The 22,500-nt window shown below is 28.6% G+C and overlaps 6 protein-coding genes across 9 annotated transcripts in view; 1 reads left to right on the top strand and 5 right to left on the bottom strand.

The window, feature by feature from the left end:
- Positions 1-2,485: 2,485 nt before the first annotated feature.
- LOC124426527 lies at positions 2,486-4,226 on the bottom strand. Its single transcript, XM_046968286.1, has 4 exons — positions 3,856-4,226; positions 3,275-3,730; positions 2,929-3,121; positions 2,486-2,801 (listed from the first exon to the last, which is right to left on the bottom strand). Exons 1-4 carry the CDS (start codon positions 4,048-4,050, stop codon positions 2,662-2,664), a joined length of 984 nt encoding a protein of 327 aa, XP_046824242.1. The 5' UTR covers positions 4,051-4,226; the 3' UTR covers positions 2,486-2,661.
- Positions 4,227-5,232: 1,006 nt separating this feature from the next.
- Positions 5,233-7,654, bottom strand: LOC124426612 (protein takeout-like). Its single transcript, XM_046968515.1, has 6 exons — positions 7,411-7,654; positions 6,902-6,994; positions 6,157-6,301; positions 5,862-5,995; positions 5,568-5,720; positions 5,233-5,383 (listed from the first exon to the last, which is right to left on the bottom strand). Exons 1-6 carry the CDS (start codon positions 7,475-7,477, stop codon positions 5,235-5,237), a joined length of 741 nt encoding a protein of 246 aa, XP_046824471.1. The 5' UTR covers positions 7,478-7,654; the 3' UTR covers positions 5,233-5,234.
- Positions 7,655-8,183: 529 nt separating this feature from the next.
- On the bottom strand, positions 8,184-10,899 carry LOC124426494. Its single transcript, XM_046968227.1, has 2 exons — positions 10,467-10,899; positions 8,184-10,328 (listed from the first exon to the last, which is right to left on the bottom strand). The coding sequence occupies exons 1-2, from the start codon at positions 10,589-10,591 to the stop codon at positions 8,891-8,893; spliced, it is 1,563 nt and encodes a 520-aa protein (XP_046824183.1). The 5' UTR covers positions 10,592-10,899; the 3' UTR covers positions 8,184-8,890.
- Positions 10,900-11,074: 175 nt separating this feature from the next.
- The window catches only part of LOC124426987 (zinc finger protein 26-like), a 24,328-nt gene continuing 12,902 nt past the window's right edge, over positions 11,075-22,500 (top strand). The window contains exons 1-4 of one of the 4 annotated variants that reach the window (XM_046969359.1): positions 11,076-11,714; positions 11,876-12,649; positions 12,797-13,329; positions 16,228-16,367. In XM_046969359.1, coding sequence (XP_046825315.1) covers positions 11,517-11,714; positions 11,876-12,649; positions 12,797-13,329; positions 16,228-16,240 — 1,518 coding nt within the window. In that variant the 5' untranslated portion in view covers positions 11,076-11,516 and the 3' untranslated portion in view covers positions 16,241-16,367. Of the gene's footprint in view, positions 11,715-11,875; positions 12,650-12,796; positions 13,330-14,395; positions 14,666-16,227; positions 16,368-22,500 lie in introns of those variants that run through there. The other 3 variants (XM_046969358.1, XR_006942851.1, XM_046969360.1) reach the window with 3 other exon arrangements.
- On the bottom strand, positions 16,544-18,402 carry LOC124426992. The gene is made up of 2 exons (XM_046969367.1): positions 18,238-18,402; positions 16,544-17,180 (listed from the first exon to the last, which is right to left on the bottom strand). Exons 1-2 carry the CDS (start codon positions 18,271-18,273, stop codon positions 16,551-16,553), a joined length of 666 nt encoding a protein of 221 aa, XP_046825323.1. The 5' UTR covers positions 18,274-18,402; the 3' UTR covers positions 16,544-16,550.
- The window catches only part of LOC124426990, a 4,851-nt gene continuing 2,041 nt past the window's right edge, over positions 19,691-22,500 (bottom strand). Inside the window, exons 3-4 of the mRNA XM_046969365.1 lie at positions 22,317-22,500; positions 19,691-21,062 (exon numbers count right to left, since the gene is read on the bottom strand). The exon at positions 22,317-22,500 is cut by the window's right edge and continues 406 nt beyond it. Of these exons, the coding sequence (XP_046825321.1) occupies positions 20,678-21,062; positions 22,317-22,500 (569 nt within the window). The 3' untranslated portion in view covers positions 19,691-20,677. The remainder of the gene's footprint in view (positions 21,063-22,316) is intronic.

Genomic DNA, 22,500 nt, shown 5'->3' with positions numbered 1-22,500 from the left:
TCTGTTAAATATATATATGCACATATACACGTATATGTACATATGTATTGCCATAATTTAAATAAGTTTTTAGGTACTTCCTCGATTAAATATATCGAAGATTATTTTTTTTTGTTCCGATACACACACACACACACACACACGCATATACAAACATATATATATATATATATATATATATATATATATATATACATAGAATATATAGAATGAATCGATGCAATTAATCATTGTCATGGGAAAATATAATAGTTTAGCAGGTATTTTTGTCGATCATAAATGATAGAGTTTTTGATCGATCTGTCATTTCATTTTTAATAAAGCGATGAATGAAATTAGATATTTACTTTTCTTTTCTTTGACATTTTTCTTTTTTTCTTTTTTTTTTTTTTTATTTTGAGAAACGAACAGTTAATGGATTTTCAAACGGGGATTACATTCGGATCAGGATTATTTTCTCCTCTTTCCTGGAAGTTCCAAGTTCGTTGCTCCACATTCGATCGGCCGTTCCTCCGGGCAACAACAGCCGTCTTCTCCGGGAGATCTTCGTTCCGACAAGTTCTTCCTTCGACGAGGCCGCACACTTGGAGAAAGGTGCCCTCCTCTTCCTCCTCCACCTCCTCCACCTCCTCCATCGTCATCTCCTCACCCCCGCTCAACTTGGATTTTCTCGTTCAGCAAAGCGCGGAGAATCGCCGACGGTGCGATAGCTAAGAGATCAAAATCGCAAAAAAATTTAACGAAGAGAAGGGGCAGGAGGGAGGAGGGAGGAGAAGGAAAGCTCTTTTGTTCCGGGTATACGTATTGTAACAATAAGTTTTATTTCACGATCGAGATATAATTGTGATAATATATCCAATCTAACGCGGAATTGCATTTTAATGATATACATATATACATACATTTATATATATATATATATATATATATATATATATATATATATATATTATATTTAAATTATTTCGTAATATCGATCGATCCTTTATAGATCATTGAGATATGAAAAAAACAAATTTGTCGTTTGGAAAGTACAATAGGAACATGAAATGAAATTATTTCAAAAGATTGACTTTTTTTGTTTTTCTTTTCTTTTTTTTTTTTTTTTTTTGAATCGTGTCTTTTACGAGCGTCATTAAACGTTAAATAGACAAGTAGCTTTTAACTTGTAGAGATCGGCCTTGCGAAAGAGACAAATCCTAGCTGGTAATAGTCGAACGTATGTATGTATCTACTTGTTTGGAACGGAGTCAACCTTGCCAGAACGAAGGAAGGGAACGAATTGAAAGAAGACAGAGATAGAGAATAACGTTGCACATTTCACACACACACACACACACACACACACATACACATATATATATATATATACACATACATCCTCTGTTCGTCGTTCAAGGAACGAACAATGATTTATTCTTGCGACCTTCCGCTTCTACGTTGCGAAATCATCAAGCGAGATTATCATGGATATAGAAGGAATTATTTAGCATCGTGTCATTTGCATCATCGTCTAACTACATATGTAATCGAGCCTTCGGTTAGTTAGTTTGCTCATTTGCTTGTGCTTGCTTGCCGTTTGCTTGCCGTTTGCTTCCTTGCACGTTTACTCCGTAAAACGAGCATGAATAATTTAACGAGCGCGCGTGCCCGTATCCCATACGGAATCCCTGACTCCCATCACCGTACTTCGATCGTTATTAGGAAATGATCGAGACCACTTCTCCTTCTTTTTTTCTTTTTTTTTTTTTTTTTCTTTCCCCCCTTCACCCTCCCTTTAAGTGCTGACGTAAATCATAAATTAAGTCATCCGGTAAAAATTATGGATTGGTATAAACGATCGATTACGATTCTTAATCATCGAGATCTATTTGTCATTTTATATCATACTTTATTTAGAATTATTACTTTTGTCATAGATGATAAATATGATTATTAATATAGAATTGAAAATACAAATGACGCAATAAGAAATTTATTAATAATGTTATTTCAATAAGAATGATGATGGTGGTGTGTGTAATTATCAGATAATATTATACATATATATATATATATATATATATATATATATATATATATATATATAAAATAATAATAATAATAATAATAATTATAAAATATGCACAAACAAAACTCTATTATTTTGACTTTATAAATACGCGTATATTAATAACAATAATATCACATAGAATGTTCAGGTAAACAATAAAAGTAATTGTGCGCGTCCTTAAAAGTCACTTATTCTTAATCCTAGAAATTACAACTAGTTAATATAAAAGTTTAAAAATAAATAGTCGTCATAAAAATTCACGGTCTCTTTTATAGAATTAAGTAAATAATATCTTGTCAGATTGTTGATAAAAATATAGTATATATAGCTTAATATAATAATATAGTTATAGTAATAGTATTATAATAATAATATAGGTGTATATAATATGTATATATAAATATATATATATATATATGTATACATATAGCTTAAGATAGTATTATAGTTATATGCATATATAAAACTATAAAGTTATATATATATATATGTATATATATATATATACACATGTATATGTAATAAATCTTAAAGGAACTTTGATTTCACATACAGCCTTATGATTTTTTTTGTACTATTATATACCTCTTAACCTATATTTTTTGTCATTATTGACATAAACTTGATAAAAAAGCATCGTATTTTGAAGTTTTATATTCTCCAGCATCGCAAATTGAAACTTGTATAGCAATCCATTCAACAAAAAAACCTGGTGGAGCTCCTACGGCGATAAATTTCATTCTGTCTCCTATAAGATGATAAATGATAAATTAAATTAATTTTCATTGCTCTTTTTTTTTCTTCCAACCATTTTAAATTTAACACTTAGAAATACGTATAACTAATAAATTAATACTTTTGTATTATTCTTTTACCTCTCTTTAATAGATCTGATAGACCGTATTTATCTAGACACATCTTAAAGACATAAGTATTATTTTTATGGAACAAAATTTCCTTAAAAATGTTATATTGAAATTCGCCTAAAATTAGGCCAAAGTCATTATTCATAGTATTCAGCAATATTCCTTTGCCAATTAGAAATACAGATTGTGGATTGATGAAAGACTGAAATTGAAAAGAAAAAAAAAAAAAAATACAAATGTGAGAGATTCATTTGATATATATATATATATATATATATATATATATATATATATATATATATATAAAATATATATGTATAAATAAAAATATATCACCCATAAATAATATACTAACATTTTCAATAATTTGTAGAATTTCTTTAATTCTGAAGTCACTTATCGATGGTTCAGATAAAATATTGTTTATTATTGGTCTTTTTCCTTTAAAGACACAAGTAGCATACCATTCACAATTGTATTCATTCTCTTCAGGAATGCAAGGTATAGCATCAAAGAAGATATTTGTCGAATTTATCTCATTGAGAATAATCTGAGATACGTCTAATTTTTTGCCATGATAATAAAAATTATTCGTCAAGAAATATATTTTATATTCTATTCCTGTAGTATCTGTGGTAATCAAAACACCATGATCTTTGTCTATATTAGATATACGTCCTGATATGTATTGTAATCCTACTTTAAGACATACACTTGATCCAAGCGTTTGATCATATGGCCAACAGGCCAGTGCTATCCATTCGTAAAGTCGTTGTCTTTGTTGTCTTAAAATTTGACAGGAAATTTTCACCTAAAAGATAAAATAATACGTAACATACTTGAGTGAATTATTAAATCTTTCGTTTCGGATTTCTTTTTCTTTCTTTTTTTTTTTTTTTTTTTTTTTTTTTTTTGGTGTCAATCCGAAAAATATACCTTCATGCCGCATTTAATGTATTTGTAGAACGGTTCATCTTGAGATATCAATCTGCCATTGTGAAAATATTTTTCTTTCGTTAGATAAACTTTTTGCAATTTATTATCAAGTAAGAATATAATTTCGGCACTATTAACGGATAAAACACGATTGACATGACCAACGACACAGTGCAAAGAACTTTTCGTCGCCATTGTGATGAATTTTACGTTATTGTAATTATTGTCACGTTGATATAACTAAAAAAAAAGTTCGTTTTTTATATTAATTATTAACAATACGAGAAAAAAAAATCAACGAGAAGTTAATAGAAAAATATCAAATGTACGAATAGGACAAACGATTCTAATTGAGTTGATATTTTGATACAGTTTAGCCAACCTTCTTAAACTAAATTATTTATCAAAATTATATTTCATACGCATTTATTAAACAAACAAAATTTACATCCAATATATATTTATTTTCTAATAAGTTAAATTAATTAATAACGATATAAAAACAATATAATATTGAATCAAATCGAGAATATCATTTTACGGTCTCGAGAGAAAAACACAAAAAAAAAAAAAAAGAAGAAGAAGAAAAACGATTGGACGTATACGTCGAAAATTCGTCTCTTCTATTGGCTGATATTATAACCTTTACGTATCACGTGACGATCAGCGCCATCTTTGTATGAAAAAAAAAAAAAACACAATCGTTGAAAATAACGATCATTTCCCTTCTAGAAAATTTCTTTTTCTTTGGTTCTTTCGACATAGCGCGCTTAACGAAGTTTCGAAAAAGCTTTCGACATTTATTCTTTTTCATTTTAACGTTATTTTTCAAAAATAATATCTATCTGATTGATTATCAACGATTGAAGAATATATCGGTACGTATTTTCATCGAAATGTAATATATCTCGCGCGAGTATTAATTATTTAATTTAAAAGTAAATCTATAATATTTTGTTTTTTTTTTTTTTGTTCTCCACCCCATCTAATTTTTTTTTTTTTCTTTCTCTTTTATATAGCATCGTGGAAAATTACATCCTCATCCCGTTCATGGCCACGATTCCTTCCAACGCAACATTCGAAAGGTCTCGACGAAAAAATATTCTCGATCATCATCTTTTTTTCAAGTAAGACCAAATTTTTTTCCGAATATTCTTACGTACGAACTTAATAAGAGACGTAATGAGATGGAATTGTATTAAGAAAAAAAAAAAAAAAAAAAAAAAAAGAAAAAAAGAAAAAAAAAGATGTATTAAAATAGGCGCGATTGTGTATTAAAAAGGATGCAATTGTATTAAAATTGTTGAAAAAGGAAAAAGGAAGAGGGAGAGAGAGAGAGAGAGAGAGAGAGAGAAGAGAGAAAATGAGATAATTCAATCCTATGGAAATACGATTCTTTTTGGTAAATGCATGAAAATATTATTACAGGTGTTTTTTAACATTGCACCACAGATTTTCTCCAAAGGTATTTGAAATTCATCGAAGACCAGCAGAGAATTTTCGTTCATGAACTTATTGACTTGTTTTCCTGTGATAAAAAAAAAAAAAAAAAAAAAAAAAAGAAAAAAAAAAGGATAAAGATAAAGAGTTATGTCAGACATTTTTTTTTGCTTCTTCTTCTTCTTCTTCTTTTTTTTTTTTTTTGTTCTTATCTTTTGTCCTTGTTTCGCTTTCAAACGTTAATCGATCTTATAAATTCATTGATTACGTACCAAGGATTGAGTCACCATTGAAAAGATTATCGAATTCGTAAATAATCTTCTTTGGATGCAGTTTGATATTGTATTGTGTCACTCTAAAATAAATCTCATTATCTTCTTGAACGAATTCCTCGAATTGTATCGAATGATGCATTTCCATGTGGGCTGAAAGAAAAGAAAAGAAAGTAGGAAGGAAGTCAAAAAAAGAAAGAAAAAAAAAAAAAAAAAAGAAAAAAAAGAAAAAAGAAAAAGAAGAAAAAAGGAAAAAAAAAATTAAGTGAGACATTTTTAATCTGAGATACTCACGCACAGTTATATTAGATTTTCCAGAACCATTTACTTGTATTATTGTAATCTTTCCGTTGAGCTTGTAATCTCCAAATAAAGTCAATACAGGATTATAACTGTCCATGTCGATTGTTAAAGTTTTCCAATTTAATCTAAACGAGAAAAGAAAGAAGAAAAAAAAGGAAAAAGAAAAAGAAAAATAAAACGGAAGGATTGCAAAAATATTGAACGAAAAAAAAAAAATATATATATATATATATATATATATGTATATATATATATATAATTATTTAATAACAAATTTTATGCATACTGAACGTTGTTTATCTTTAGACCTTTGGTCATTCCATGAATTTGAATATTTTTATATTCTTGCTGTAGTGAACTTTCTGATCTACTGATTGTTATGTTGTCGATTTTCAATGGTTCGAACGTTGGTACGTTGAAACTTTTCAAACCTACATTATAAAGAAAACCATAGAAATTTAATATATCAATAATAATATATAATATTATTAATAATAAAAATTTATTAGATAATATTTTAATAATTAAATAATCGAGGGATCGTTCGTTCGTATTATAGAAATATTTCACGTATGTTTTTTAACATATTTTTTAATGTGCCTTTTTTTTTTTTTTCTTTTTAACATTTTTAATAATCAACAATGATAATTGATTTTAAGAAAATCTCGATTCGAACTTGAATCGATTTTAATTGTGTACGTGCGTTTTTGTCCTTTTCTCGTTTATATAATAGATCAATTTTTTTTTTTTTCTTTTTTTTTTTTTCAATATTTACCTGATTACAGTAGTAGAATTTAACGATTGAATTGACGATTCTCAATTGCTTTTTCGTCAATCTTTTGTTTTTTTTTTATATATACTTGAAATTATGTCGATTATCATGATTTTTTACGATCGTAAGAAGAAGAAAAATAAAAAAGATTCGCATCATTTATATCTTTTTTTCTCTTTTTTTTTTTCTCTCTCTCTCTCTCTCTCTCTCTCTTTTTATAGAATTATCAATAATATTTTTGAAAAAGAATCTTACTTACCGTCGGCCATAGAGACAATAGCGTCGGTAATAGAATTGCTCAAACATTCGGAATATTGGGGATCAAATCTATTACAAATTTTGAAGCTGCTCGCTGTATTATAAAAATTATTATTATCATTATTATTATTATTATTATTATTAATTATTGTTACATATATTTCTCTGAGGTTCTGATTAAGTTATTTAATCACGTAATCGATTTGCATTGTTTGCTGCAATATTGAATAATAATTGCGGCCTTATCGTAATTGAATTTATTCTTGCAGATGCTTACTTTTTATATAAATATAAATATAAATATAAGTATAAATATATATATATATATATATATATATATATATATTCTTGTTGTAAGAACAAGATTACTTTAAATTTCTGTAATAACATTACGTACTTAGTTTACGTAAACATATTATAACGTTAGAGAAATAGCAAAATATGGCATCCCATAGAGAAAAAAAAAGAAAAAAAAAAAAAAAAAAAAATAAAAATGAACGATCAACTCACGTAGATTCGATGCTGTTGTTGTTGCAACGATAAACAGAAAATGCATAATAGTGGTCTTCATCTTCATGGTCGAATTCTTTTCTTTTCTTTTTTTTCTCTCTCGAATTCTTACTTTTTCTTTGAATGTCGCACACTTAAAAATATCTCTGAGTGAAATATATAGAACCAGTTCTATTTAAATGGTTGCATTATTACTCCTACCACCTTTTTAAAATCCACGAATTCGACATGTTTATCGACAAATTTCATAATCATTTTTGCATGCCCAAAGCGAATGTGCACAATCAATTCGGATTGATTGTAAAATCTTTTCCATCATCATACGTAGTTTTTCAAGAGTCATTGTTTATAAAAAAAAAAAAAAAAAAAAATAATAAAAAGTCAAAGAAACTCAATCAATCTTATTAACATTAATTAAACATTATGTATTTTCCGTTCGAATTTCTCTTTTTCCTTTTTTTTTTTTTTCTTTTCTTTTTCTTTTTTTTTTTTTTTTTTTTTTTTTTCGCTGATAAACGACGAAACTTGTAAACACTCGAACGTCTCAGATATTTCTCATCATATAAATATATATTTTACTGTAATAATCAAATTTACTTTGGAGAAACAATTACGCGTTCGTTTTGACGCTTTAACGTAAATAACGAATTACGACATGCTTATCGACAAATTTTACAATCATTTTACAATTATTTGATAAGCGCAAAATTATTTGCGAATTTAAATTCAATAAAGTAATCAGGGGAAAAGAATAAAAGGAGGATCTCTTTGAATTTTTTTTTTTTTTTTTTTATTTTAATTTCTTTTTTTTTTCCTTCGTTATTTGCCTCTTTTTTTCTTTTTTTTTTCTTTTTTTTTTCTTTACCTTTTTCTCTTCTATACGAGACATAGGGTACAATAAAATCTGAACGGTGATTTACAGATAATTTACGAAGGATAAAAACGATCGTTATTTATTTACGTTATTTATTTACACTTTTGTAAATATTCATAATGTTACTTAATTAATTTATTAAAATACGAATACTTTCATCGTGTCGATGAAAAGTCAGTCTTTGAACTCTGTGATTAAACTTTGAAAGAAAAAATAAAGGAAGAAGAATAAATAAATAAAAAAATTAAAATGAAAAAAAAAAAAAAAGAAAAAAAAAAAATGAGATCTTAATATCCTACAGAGAAAATTATTGCCATGAACAATGGATTTGAATGATCAATAAGATCAAAAATCAGCTACGTTTTGGTATATGAAGAAAACTTAATTAAAAAAAGGGATTCTTTTAAAAGATTTAGATAAAAATTACTTTTCTGTACTTTTAAAAACAGATATATACATATATATATATGTATATATATATCTACACACACACACACAAATGCACAGGCATACACACACACACACACACACACACATACATGTGTATAATTAGAATCGTGTGGTACGTCTAATAGAAAAAATTATTTAAACTATAAAAATACTTCGTTAAGGAAGTTTCTTTTGGTATTTTAATGCCAAGCTGTTTAACACTGGACGTGGTTTAGAAATACCAAGATCTATGGCATGTCCTGTCAATGGACAACTTTGGCAACGTTTTTTCTTATAATTTGTATTGCAAGTACTCTTCTCTTGTCTTACTATATATCTAGGAAAGTAATGAACGCGTTTTTTTTGTATCGTAGCACAAGGTGGCATAGTTACGACCAAATCTTTTCTATGAATCCTTTTAATCGGTTCTGCAAAAAGTCGATCGTTTAACATATATTGCTGTAACGATCCTGAAGATTCCGATGACAAAAGTGTTTGACCCGATCCATGAGTATCAAAATAATTTTCTTCACGAAATTTTCTCAATTCTCTAACTTCATTGGCCAAAGATTTTATAGTCTTCCTTTGACAATCATTATTATCCCTCAATGACGATTTTTTGGATTCTCGATCATCTTCCTCATAATCCTTTGGATAAATACGATATGTCTTTAATTCTTTCCTTTTCAAATCATCGATAAATTTGTCTCCTTTATTTTTATAACATTGACAATCCGTAGTGGATGATCTTATAGTTTTTTTAATGTCAAGTGATGATCTCGAAGTAGATTTTTCTTTACGTCCATCCGGTATAAATTTTTTTGAAGAAATAGTCCTCTTTACAAGAAACTTTGTTTTAGATGGTTTTCTCAAAGGCACTTGAATGCCTTTACTTATTTTTTCTATTATTTCTTCTTGAGTTTGTTCATCTTCCTCGTCTGTCATAGAACTTGATACTCTTTGAATAGAATCGAATTTATCAATGTCAATAGTATTAGATTTGTTAATTCTATCGGTGATAAATTTTGATTGACTATCAGTATCCGTTAGATATGATGTTTTATCAGTTTTTAATTTGTTACAATGCAATGATCTTGAACAAATATCAGGACAATCACCGGATGATACATCCTTTAAAACAGAAACTTTTTTTTGAACGTTGCGAAGAAATTGTGATTGAGGATAATAATTGATTTTTTCTACCCTTCTAATTGTTTCACAACTAATTGGCGGTGTTAATGGGTCATCTATATTATTTTCATTTATGGGCAATGCTACTTGACGACAAATATGATTTTTACAATAATTACATAATGTATTAGATTTATTTATCACATTTGAAGAATTAGATTGTATCTTTTTAACTTCAACATTGCAATAACATCCTTTCACTGGTTTTCTTTTTACCATGTAAGAATTATGCGAATGGGATAAATTTTTTGATGGTATAACGATTCTATCTAATGGTCGCATATTAGAAAGAGACCTATACGTTTGATTATTATCATCAAATTGATAATCCAAATGTAAAAGATTATTAACGGCACTTGAATCATTTCTCAAATTCCATATTTCTTTATGACTTCTTAAATGAGAATTTTTTCTCTCTAATGTTCTGTAAATAAATGTCTATAAATATCGCATATTAATTCAAAAGATATATATATATATGTATATATATATATATATATATATATATATATATATATATATATTGTTTTTGATATTTATTTCCTTTAGTAATAATACTAACGCATTCTGTAAATATGATCTTTTAATTTCATTATTGATTTTCTTAGAATTTTTTTTGGTAAGATCTAACAAAGTTCTACTTCTCTTACGTAAGTCATCTAAGAATAGTTCAGTATCTTTATCCATGTACAATACAACTTTTTCTATTACCTACATTCTTATCAGTAGGTCAAAGTTGAAAGCGTTATATATGACAATTGCCATGATCTCTTTAATGTACATTTCATTTGAAAAATGGAATAAACACCCGAAGGAATAAATTTTCCTTCTAGATATATTAGATTTTATTCAGTATTTGTTTGAAAAAGATTTTTCTTTTTAAAACATAACAACGTTTAACTGTACTATGTCAAATCACTTGAGTGAAAAAAAAATTTTATTATCGACGAACGAATACAAATATTTACTATCAACGGATAAACGAAGTGAAGTGAGTTTAGTATCAATCATAAACAAAAAGAAACGCCACAGTTTGGCCAATGTTAAGGAAAGAAAATTTTCCTATGACTTGTGAAAGTTTTTTTTTTTTCTTTCCTTGTTTTTTTTTTTTTTTTTTTTTTTTTCCCCCGTTACGATGCAACAGTGATAGCAGTTACAAAAGTTAATTTTGTTTTGCATGAGGAACATCGACTTTTTGGTAAAATTTTTTGTCGCTCGATCGAACGTAAACCAATCGGATTGTCGTGAATTTATCGTTATTTGATTTTGGCGCGCTTTTCTCAAATAATATTTTACTGCAGCCATGTTGGAGCAGTCGTGTATAGGACGCGGCGTGCGTTTCGATGTACCTTTGCCTCTTAAGTTTTTTAATTTAATTATACTCATTATATTTTATATCGATACTTCGGCATATAAGGAACAATTAATTTTGCTTTTAATAAAGAAAATGTGAGACTGAGAAACGTTTTATCGACATACTCGTATTCTAAGTGTTCATTCGTTCGAATTGGAGGTTATAAACTCTCGCGTGCTGCCGTTGACGAACGCGCGCGATTAATAAGTTTTAAGAGAAAAGGAAAAAAAAGAAAAAAAAAAAAAGAAGAAGAAAAAGATGAATTTCTCTGGAAATAATATTATTCAAGGCACATTGCCTCAATTTTCCGAGTTAACATCGCGATCGAATTCTACTTCTAACGTTGAATTTAATCATAACGGAAACAACAGTAGCAGTGCATTAGAATTACCAACGGTTCAAAATTCTATTTACACTACGGTCGCAGGTTCGAATCAGAATAAACAACAATTTCTTGTAAGTAATAAATATAGAATTTTTCTAATAATTTCAATTTTTTTTTTTTTTTTTTGCCCTTTTCATATACGTAAACAAACGTGTTATACGTTGTCGCTTAATCATTGTTTTTTTTTTTTTCTTTATTTTTTTTTTTTTACTCTTTTTTTTTTTTTTTTTAGGTAAACTCACAGAATAAATACCCTGGATCTTTATTTACTTGGCCGGATTCTAATACTCTTATGCAGCTGTGCGAGAAACAGGGTATACAAGCAATCAACATTCCTAATTATAATCAGTGCAATCCTTCTTCGATAATCAACGTCCAATCAAATACTCTCCCAGTAAGGATTATACCTAATGTGTACTTACCTTCGACGTCTCAAATAGATACTCAAAAGGAAGAGAATAAGACTGACAATGATACGAGAAATTCTGATGAGCAGGAAGCTGCTCAATTGGTACAAGGTTCTAATATGACCGAATATCTTCAAAAGTTGCAAGCTACGACACTGCCATTAACATTACAACAATTAATAAAATTACAAACTGAACAAATTAAGAAAGATAAGACGGAGGAAGAGAAATCTGAACATAATCAGAACAATATTTTAAACATTCCTAGCGTATCGGTATTTAGAAATTCACAGACACAAAATGGAAATAATTTTATGAATTCCGAGCATATGATGATAACATTGAATCCTAATGATTTTAACGTACATTTGCTTTCGAATCAACAAGATAATGATAATAATGGGCAGATTGTAAAGGTAGAGCAACAGGTACAAACGGATTCGCCGAAAGTAGAAAAGAAAATGAAATTTCGGGCAAAAACCGGGGAGATCAAAATCAGCGTTGCTTTAGACGGTTCAAGAGTTTATTGCTGTCCAGAGTGCAATTTAGTTTTTCCTGAAAAATCCGAGATAGATCAGCATATACAAGCACACATACAGGTGAAGGATTTTTTTTTTTTTTTTTTTTTTTTATATTGTCGTAAGAAATGTACTTACATCTTTCTTTCTCTCGTCCTTTATTTTCATTATCAATCTTTTTCTTGGTTTTTTTTTTTTTTTTTTTTTCCCTTTGCTTCTTTTTTTTAGGAACGAAAATATCAATGCAAGGAGTGCGGAGCGATGTTAAAGAGAAAAGAGCATTTGGATCAGCATATGCGAGGTCATTCCGACGAAAGACCATATAAATGTCCTGTCTGTGAGAAAGCTTTCAAAAGGAATGAACATTTGACGAGACATTACGTTATTCATTCCGGTGATAAAAATTTTTCTTGCACCGTATGTCAAAAGGCTTTTTCACGAAAGGACCATTTGAATAAACACACTCAAACACATTTGGGCATTAAAAAGAGTAAAAGCAAGAAGGATTTATTTTTTATAGAACAGAAAGAACCCTTTGATAAAGCCGTTGAATTATCGACAATGCCTAAGCAACAAGATGTTGTCATAAAAGATGATCCCATTAAACAGGAAACTGATTTTCTTCATCATCTTCATAATCTTCAGAAAGATCAAGTACTATCAAATACTTTCTCGTCGTTTAAAGAACAATCCTTAAAAGAAGTAACGACACTTCAGCAACCGCTTGTGAACATGAACGAAGTCTTGCCGCAAAATACAAGGTACTTAATGCCTTCTTAGTCAATAAACATAATCGATATAAAATCTTAAGCAATAATTTGCTTAGAAATATATAAGGAAAAAAAAAAAAAAAAAGAAAAGAAAAGAAAAGAAAAAAAAAAAAAACAGAAACAGAAAAAGGCTGTTTATGGAACGTGTTGAAATCAGCACAAATAGATAATCAATGGGATCTGCTTATGGATCAAATACTTTGGTATACTTTATCAATTTTGCGACCTTAAGTTTATCGTGATAGTAAATAATAGGATAACGATGCAAGTATATTTTCTTGCATTTCTGAGATTTAGACGTGGTAAATATCATCGAGAAAATGTTTCTATTATTAAGCGTCTATATTTCAGTGTGATCTTGTTTTATGAAAGAGTATGAATCTGTTGAAACGTTTGAGTGAAATGAATAGTCCTAAAAGAAAAGAAAAGAGCAGAAAAAAAAGAAAGAAATAAAGAAGAAAATAAAAAGAACAGAAAAAAAAGAAAAAAAAAGTATAAATGTTCAATGAATGATGCCTTAAGTTCGCGATCATAGCGAACACACACTGAAATATATAAGGTTGATTTCAATTTAATATACTGTCCCATCACAATCATTATATTTTATCTGCGCTTTATGAGATAAACGTGATTAGATATTTTTTAGAAGTTGCCATTACAATGCAAGTAATCCATATAATAGTATATGGACTACTTGTTATTATATATGTTAGTTTATCTAAATAAAACAAAACAAAAAATAGTTTCTTCTATCGATTCTAGTCTCCAAGGACAACATTTAAGATAAACGTTATAATAAAATAATGGGGTAATAGAAAATAGGGATGGGTAGGGTGGGATAATGGGGAATTTAGAAATACTATTGGAGGACATAAACGCTCTGTATATTTTATTTCGATTCTAAGCTTTCCTTTTTTTTTTTTTTTTTATTTTTTTATTTTTTTCCTTTTTTTTTTTATCTTTCCTTTTTTATTTTTTATTTTTTATTTTTTTATTTTTATCTTCATTTTTATTTTATTTTATTTTATTTTATATTATTTTTTTTTTTTTTTTTAAGTGATACCGACTCTCATCGTTATTAATTATTAGAAATTTACTCGATCAATCTGCCATTAGGATGTGTTCTGATATAAATGGAGTACCATCGCAAGTACACAATTAATCTGTACATAGACATAATTTATTATGCGTTATTGAGAAAAAAAAAAAAAAAAAAAAGAAGAAAAAAAATAGTTTGATAGTATAGTTCAGCGTTTCAAATCTGATCTCCTCGATTTAACGTCCTTAGACATTAATGTAATCAATCGTATAAACAATTTAAAAGACATTCGCCGGCCATTGATCGAATTATTCAATCCCATTTAAATTAGCCATATAATATATAATTTTCAAATATCATTCTAATAACATTTCCTGTCATTTATTACAACTCTATGAAGGCTGATTATTGCATAATGATTGTTTATATGAACGAATCTCTCACAATAGGCAAATACGATTCTCGATTAATTAATTATTATGAAATTATGGATATGTATGTTTTCGAACATATTTTCTATAGATCATTATAGATCCATTTGTACAAATATAAATCATCGATATAGATTTTCCATTATTTATTCCGAAAGAAAAATAAATTTCATTATAAATAGATTTTGGGGGGAGGGAGGGAGCGAGAGAGAGAGAGTGATAAGGGGAAGAGGGAGGGGGGAGAGAGAGAGAGAGAATGAAGATTTTTAATAAGATTATATATACGTATGTATACATGTTTCTATTTTGGAAGATTTTTTAATCTGAGAATCAAAAGTATTTGCATATGCGATACATTGAAATTGGACACGTATAATCGTAATAATCCCTTATCGATTAAGAGACACTTTGGAGAATAAATATTGTAATCTAGAAGAATTATAATTAAGAACTCAGTAGAAAAAAAAACAAAACAAAAAAAGAAAAAGAGAATTGTTTTTCATTGTCAAATAGATTACGTATTTTCTTCGAAGTGCCTACTTAAATGCGAAAACTTCCAATTAAAAACGACGACGGGCTTTAATCGAATCTGCGTCGTATAAAAAAAATATTCTTATACCTATACACGCATTATTAATTATAAATAATAATAATAATAATAATAATAATAATAATAATAATAATAATAATAATAATAATAGTAATAATAATAGTAATAATAAACGTGAGATATTGGCATGATGCTATGCCGTTATCGCGCGTTATCATAGAACCAAAGACTTCAGGTGGTACGATGTATGTGAGGTTAGCAGTATTTTATTAGCATCTCATTCATTGTCTCTTTTCAATCGGTTTGTTTCTTTCTTCTTTTATTTCTTCTTCTTCTTTTTCTTCATCTTCCTTTTTTATTTCGTTCGTTTAACTACTCTATTTTGTTCTTTTTCTTCTTCTTTTTCTTTTTTTCTCTTCTTTAAATCTCAAAACCGATTTTATATACTTCCAAAGATGCATGTGATTAGGGATTAAGCGAGCGTCTAATCGCGTACACCTTTTTTAAGGTCTGACGAATTTCAATCATGTCGATACAAATTTACAACATCGTGTTACTCGAGAACAAGATTATTATTTGTATAGTATATAATAAATAGCGCGGGCGTGCCAAAAAACAAAACAAAATGACAACAAGAAAAAAAGAAAAGAAAGAAAGAAAAAATGAAAAAGAAAGAGAGAGAGAGAGAGAGAGAGAGAGAGAGAGAGAGAGAGAGAGAGAATAAGATATGAAAAAGAAAGAGTGACGCATGTATTTTTCAGACCGAAAATATTTTTCAATAAAAGAAATTTAGAGAGTACAATTTTAATCCATTGCGATTTGTTATTTATTCATTTATTAAATATATATAATTGTTTATATTATTACAGGATATGTGGCTAATGAGGAAGAGAAGTGGGTATAAAAATATATAGTAATAACATTTCGATCATTGATTATTTATTAATTGTATAGATATGATTATATGAAATTATTTCAAATGATATAAAAAGCAAGAGAAAAAAGAAAAACGAATAACAAAAACGATACGATATATGTTATGTTACAAAGCTGATGCTTTTATTTTTTTATTTTTCTTTTTATTTTTCTTTTTATTTTTTTATTTTCTTTTTTCTCTTTTTCTTTTTTTTTTTCCCTTCAGTCGCGAGTATAGAAGAATAATAGTCCGAGTTATTCGCGTATGTCATTGACCCTAATAAAGCGTATAATTGTTATGAATGGCTCTCGTAAGTTTCGCGTAAATTCCGTAAGAAAGTCCTAGAAGAGAGCCAAGCCACTCGACGAAATGACGGCCTAGGGTCGTAGGAAATTGTAGACCGGTTGTTGCCGGGGTTATAAATTCGACGTCCTTGTCCTTTTTATTATCATCATTTTCCACGTCAAATTCCAATGGCATTAAAGGTTCCAATTGTTCCAAAGGTTGGAGCTCTTCGAATCTGTCATATCTTGGCTCGTCGTAAAGTGTTTTTATTCTCGTTTGATATCTCTCAGGTTCCTTTGGGACTTGAGGATTTAATTTCGTTATACCCGAATTCGTACTTATTGGATTTTTCCAAATTAATTTCAATGCCTCGATATCGGGATTCGGCGCGTCCTTCGGTAATATTTTTTCGACGTTACTTATAGTAACATTGTTATCCCCTTTGCGAAATACAAAATTATATGTTGCACGTAATTTTCCAAATAATTTGTCGAATAGTTTCGTCTCGTTATTATTATTATTATTATTATTATTAGGCTCACGATGATCGTTAACGTGTATCTCCTCGATCGGAAATAATTTTGTTATTTGTGGCTTCGTTTGTACTCTCGTTGATAGGAGCTGTCGAAATATAAAATCAAATTATTTTCTTCTCTTTTTTTTTTTTTTTTCTTTTTGATAAGTAGTTTTGATAATATGTATATATTATATGTTTTATCGCGAATAAGTGTCTCACCCCCGTTCCAACATCCCTTACGCGCTTTTGTATATATATGTGTGTGTATATATATATATATATATATATATATATATATATATATATATATATATATATATATATATATATTTCGGTCGAATTCGGGGTGGAATAAAAAGTCAAGTTTTGCGCATGCGCGACCCGAACGCCATTTTGTCCCAACTCATAGTAAGTACTTAGAATTAGCATCATTTTTATAAAACACGTTGACGCGCGTTATTCGTAGCTAATATAGTCGTTAGAATTCAAGATTTATTCTCGAATTAATTTTCTTTTTCTTTTTTTTTTTTTTTTTTTTTCTTATTTGCCTTTTTTCTTTTTCTTTTTCTAACCTCATATCAGAAAATTGTCAAGAATTGATATTTATATGACCATTGGAATTTTCATTGTCACGATTTCGCTCATCTTATCTTTCTTTTTTATGTTTCTTTTTATTAAGTTTCTTTCTTTTTTTCTTTTTTTTTTTTTTTTATTTCTCTTCTCTCGGGATTCAATTTTTCTCTCACACGTTAGAATATATATTTCGAAATATTGATTAATAGTTATACACGATTGATTTCGAAAGATTTGATAAATTGGGTCTCCGTACGCGCAGGAACCTTTACGTGGTGAGACCTATATAATCGATATTACTTGCCATATCGAATTTATCGTAAAAATTATTAGTACGCAGTATAATTAATATCGTAAATATTGTCGCGGCAATTAATTGGTCTCCGTTTAGGTTTTCTTTCTTTTTTTTTTTTTTTCTTCTTCTTATTATTTCTTCTAAATTTCTTGTTATCGTAAGAAAAACTTTTATTGTTTTATTACGATCGTAACATTGACAAAAAATGAAAAAAAAAAGGAAAAAAAAAAAAAAAAGGAAGAAAAAGAAAAATTTTCAAAATTTGATAATCATAGAAAATAAATTTTACTTACGCAAAGAACCAAGCAATATCCCAGGGAGATCTTCATTTTGTTCTTTATTTATTAATATTTATTTTTATTTTTCTTTTTTCTTATTCGTCGTTTGCCTTTATGCTCAATAGAAATAAAATTTTTATCTAACGCAATTCAATACGGTCACACTCGATAGCATGTAACGTCGACTGAAGACCATCATCAATTTCAAAATCATTTTATACCTGCTTTCAAACCAAGGGCGTAAAAACTGATCGTCTATAATACTACGATGAAACGCATATCTATTGTTTTAGCCGGCGACTTTGCGTATTGGATACAGCAATTGACACAGAATTAGTCAATACACCGTTTGGCAAGTCCAAGCACGTATTGATGCGCTTGAGTCTTTGCCAACTCATAATCCACAGCGGGCATTAAACAATATCGATCTCTGGATTCGACGATGGGTCAAGGTGATCTTTGAAAATAAGACAGAATCATTTGGATCGTGTGTGTGTATATTTTTTTTTCTTTTTATCTTTTTTTTTTTTTTATCAGTCGATCTTTTTATCAGTCGAAAGGATGATTAAAAAAAGTTTTAAACTGTTCACTTTTATAATTATTGGATATAGCTTTGAGTCATATATGTGTGTATGTATATATATATATATTTTTTTTTTTTTTTTCGTTTTCTTTTTTCGTTTCTTAGAACCAGCCTGAGGTTTTAGACAATGACATTTTTATTAGACAATGCTTTCGAACAATCGTATTACATTAATATGTAAGATATGAGTCAATCGTGTATCAGACGTCTATGTAAGTATGCGTCTTATAAAAATAAATTTTCTTTTGGGAAATTTTTGAAGATATTGAAAGAGTATATTATGCGATTATGATGAAAAAGATTTATGGTATATATATATATATATATATATATATATATATATATATATATATATATATATATATAGGGTAAACGTTTAGAAGCTGATGACGTACAGACATGAAATATCGAACGAGAGGAATAGGAGGATGTTTTTTTATGAAAAGCAGATGTTTCGAAGATGTTTACTTACTTTCTTTTGCTGAAAGGCGAAACGTTCGTTTGAAAGTAGCAGCGACTTAAAATTTAATAGAATATTGATAAAAGGATAACAAATAGAAAGAAACAAAAAAAAAAAAAATAGAAAAAAATTACAAAGTTATAATATTCTAAATTTATGATAGAAATTATCTATACAACGTTAGACAAATAGATTTAATTATATCGAACGAATACAATTGTTCGCAACTTTGATAACTTAGATACTTAACTGTCTCTCATCGAGAACAATCATATATATATATCTAATAGTAATAATAATAATAATAATAATAATAATAATAATAATAATAATAATAATAATAATAATAATAATAATCATAATAATAATAATAATGAAATAATAATTTTGTTCGCAGATACGTAGACACGTAAAAACGAAAAGAAATTAGGCCAGAGGGCTTATGAAATAAAAAAAATTAAAAAAAGAGAATAAAGAAGAAGAAGAAGAGGAAAATGTTGAAAAAGAGTAGGTTAAAAAAAAATTGATCAATCGCATTCGGACTTATGCATCGCATGCAACCTGCCATAAAATGTCGAGAAGCATCAGAGTAATTTTTTGGTTTCCCTAACCAATTCGTTTCCCGGTCACGAAGGGACACTAATTCGCAGTAGCCTAGATCAAAGTCCTATCATATTTCTACGGATGAGTTTTAATGTACTTTCTTCTTTCTTTTTCTTTTTTACTTTTTTTTTTCTTTTTCTTTTTTTTTTTTTTCCTTTCTTTCTCTCAGTAACCACAGACAGATGGTTGAAACGATTCGAATCACGTTTCAGCCCTTTGTCATTTTCGATGAAACACATTAAATAGGCACTTGCTCTCGACAGGGCGACTTTAATATTATTCTTCTTCTTCTTCTTCTTCTTCTTTTTCTTTTTCTTTAATTTTTCTTTTTAATCTTTACGATTGATAAATTTATTAAATTTTAACCTGTTAACCGCATGTACGGTTAGCGTAGAAAGACTATCGATGATCGATGAGGTTGAATCTATGAGAATATATTTTCATTCGAAATAATTAAAATATATTTTCATTCAAAAATGGTTAAAATAGAAGCGGAGAGGAGGACGGGGGCGGATGGGAAGGCTTGATGATGGGGAAGTAGCGATGGTGGTGAGAGATGGATACTTCGGATAAATGAATGAATCGTAAAATAAAGAGAATTGAGATATATATAATAGATTTTTACGTCTTTCTCTCTATCTCTTTTTCTTTTAATTGGACAGATTGCGAGGGTCAAATGATTTACTTCTTTTTTTTTCTTTTTTTCCTTTTTTTTTCTTTTTTTTCTTTTTTTTTTTCTTTTATTAGCAGAAGGAAGGATGGAAGGAAGGAAGGAAAGAAAAATAGAAGATCAAAAGTAAAAGAACATTTTAAGAAAAGGAAAAGCGAAGAGGTAAAAGATTTCTAAGATCGTTGCTAAGTACACTGGTAGGTTCTTCGAGATCTCGTATTACGAGTTTCGTCCTGTTTTTGGCGTCTTCCCTGGTGAGTTCGTTCCTTTCAAGGATCTTGTTCAATAACTTGTTCAATTGAGGCCCGATACCACCTTCGGCCGATGTATCGAGCACCTGGAGAACCTCGTCGGAATATCCAAAGTACTTACCATAACCCTGTTTTCTAGCATCCTTCCCAAGGGCATCGTAGAGTGAAGCTAGCTGTATCAAAGATGCCTTGGGCTCTGCTTTGACACGCTTTAAGTAGTTGCTCAGGCTCGGCCTTGGTACTTGTGTCACTTTTTCGCCAAGCATTGTGAACCTGCGAAGGTGAAATAAGTCTTAGAATTTCCATTCTTCCTTTTTCTACTATCCTCTTTCCTTTTTTCTATTTCTAATGCTTGGCATACTCGTTAAGCTTTGAGAAACGACGTCGTTAACGATCATCTTTTTTTCTTTTCTCTCTTTTTTTTTTTTTTTTTTTGTGCTTTGCCTTTTCTTTTCTCTCACTTTTTTCTTCTTTTGCTCTTATTTTTTTATGGGACAACAATATTTTTCGTCCGATTTATAAATTATCAAAAAAAAAATAATACAGGATCTAACGAAGATTACTTTTGAGGAAAATAAATCACACCCTTTACGTGATACTTTAGTGTTAATTATGTTTTCTTTTTTTTTTTCTTTTTTTCTATTATCCGCAAAAAAAAAAAGAAAAGAAAAGAAAGAAAAGAAAAATTTGTTCGAAGAGTATAAAAAAAAAGTCTAACCTATTTGAGTATAAAAAAAAGTCACTATTTTTTTTTTTGGGAACTTTTAGATTAGAATCTATCGGTTTATAGAAAAATCTATAAACATATGGCGTACTCGATTATATATGTACGTGTGATCCAAATACGTATTGAAAAGTAAGCGAAGAAAAGAAGACCTCTCGTCGATTTTTATTGGCCGTTCACGTTAGGTGGTTTTCGTGGATAGGAATGAGCAATATGATAGATATTTCATCGTGTTCGACTGAACCAATCCCGTGGAAACGCGTGAAAGAGTATGAGAAATCGATTTATAGCAGTTAGACTCGCAATATCCTGCACTCCTCGATAAATGGAATAAACCTTCTTCTTCTTCTTCTTCTTCTTCTTCTACTTTTACTTCTTCTACTTCTTCTACTTCTTTCTCGAGCAAATCATGCAGCGCCAATCAATCTTTCCCCTTCTTATTAATCATTTCTTATATTTACAATTTCTACGTTATTCTCTAAATATTTATCGTTTAAATGAAGAATCATTAATAACTCAAATTATTACGTACTAATTACTTCTTTTAAAGATTTTCAAATTATTATGAATCCTTTCATTTTTCTTTTTCTCTCGTCCATTAAAAGTCCATTTTTTGAACAAATTGATTCATTCTTTTTTTTTTTCTTTTCTTTTTTTTATTTTTTTTTTTTTTTGATATTTCTAATAATTTATCCTTTCAATTAAGCGAATTATTAAATAGATAAGCTTTAACGATGAATACTTTTGTTATTAATTGCAAAAACAAAATGACAAAAATAAAAAGGAAGAATTATAAAATCTACCTGTTTTCATCATCCTCCTCTTCGATCTTTTCCATTTTAATGTTATCGTCATAATTATCGTCCGATAGATCATCATAGATCTCCGTCGAGGTAGGCTTTATTATTTCATAGATCCCTTCGACAATGCTATCAATACTAGGTTGATTTTGAATTTTGGAATCTTTCGTAAGTGATACCGGGGTTG

Source organism: Vespa crabro, chromosome 9 (assembly GCF_910589235.1).
Source record: "Vespa crabro chromosome 9, iyVesCrab1.2, whole genome shotgun sequence".
In the NCBI taxonomy this organism is placed as follows: Eukaryota; Metazoa; Arthropoda; class Insecta; order Hymenoptera; family Vespidae; genus Vespa; species Vespa crabro.
The sequence above is the reverse complement of the archived record's forward strand: the minus strand, read 5'-3'. Positions and strand labels throughout refer to the sequence as shown.

Excerpts from the sequence above, each read along its gene's own strand:
- LOC124426527 (XM_046968286.1), bottom strand. The coding sequence starts at position 4,050 with ATGGCGACGAAAAGTTCTTTGCACTGTGTCGTTGGTCATGTCAATCGT. Across the intron at positions 3,731-3,855 it reads ACATTAAATGCGGCATGAAG|GTGAAAATTTCCTGTCAAAT; the intron begins GTATATTTTTCG and ends TTTATCTTTTAG. Across the intron at positions 3,122-3,274 it reads TTCTACAAATTATTGAAAAT|TCTTTCATCAATCCACAATC; the intron begins GTTAGTATATTA and ends TTTCAATTTCAG.
- LOC124426612 (XM_046968515.1), bottom strand. The coding sequence starts at position 7,477 with ATGAAGATGAAGACCACTATTATGCATTTTCTGTTTATCGTTGCAACA. Across the intron at positions 6,995-7,410 it reads AACAACAGCATCGAATCTAC|CGAGCAGCTTCAAAATTTGT; the intron begins GTGAGTTGATCG and ends TTTATAATACAG. Across the intron at positions 6,302-6,901 it reads TATTGTCTCTATGGCCGACG|GTTTGAAAAGTTTCAACGTA; the intron begins GTAAGTAAGATT and ends TTTATAATGTAG.
- LOC124426494 (XM_046968227.1), bottom strand. The coding sequence starts at position 10,591 with ATGGATAAAGATACTGAACTATTCTTAGATGACTTACGTAAGAGAAGT. Across the intron at positions 10,329-10,466 it reads AGATCATATTTACAGAATGC|AACATTAGAGAGAAAAAATT; the intron begins GTTAGTATTATT and ends ATTTATTTACAG.
- LOC124426992 (XM_046969367.1), bottom strand. The coding sequence starts at position 18,273 with ATGAAGATCTCCCTGGGATATTGCTTGGTTCTTTGC. Across the intron at positions 17,181-18,237 it reads GATATTGCTTGGTTCTTTGC|CTCCTATCAACGAGAGTACA; the intron begins GTAAGTAAAATT and ends ATATTTCGACAG.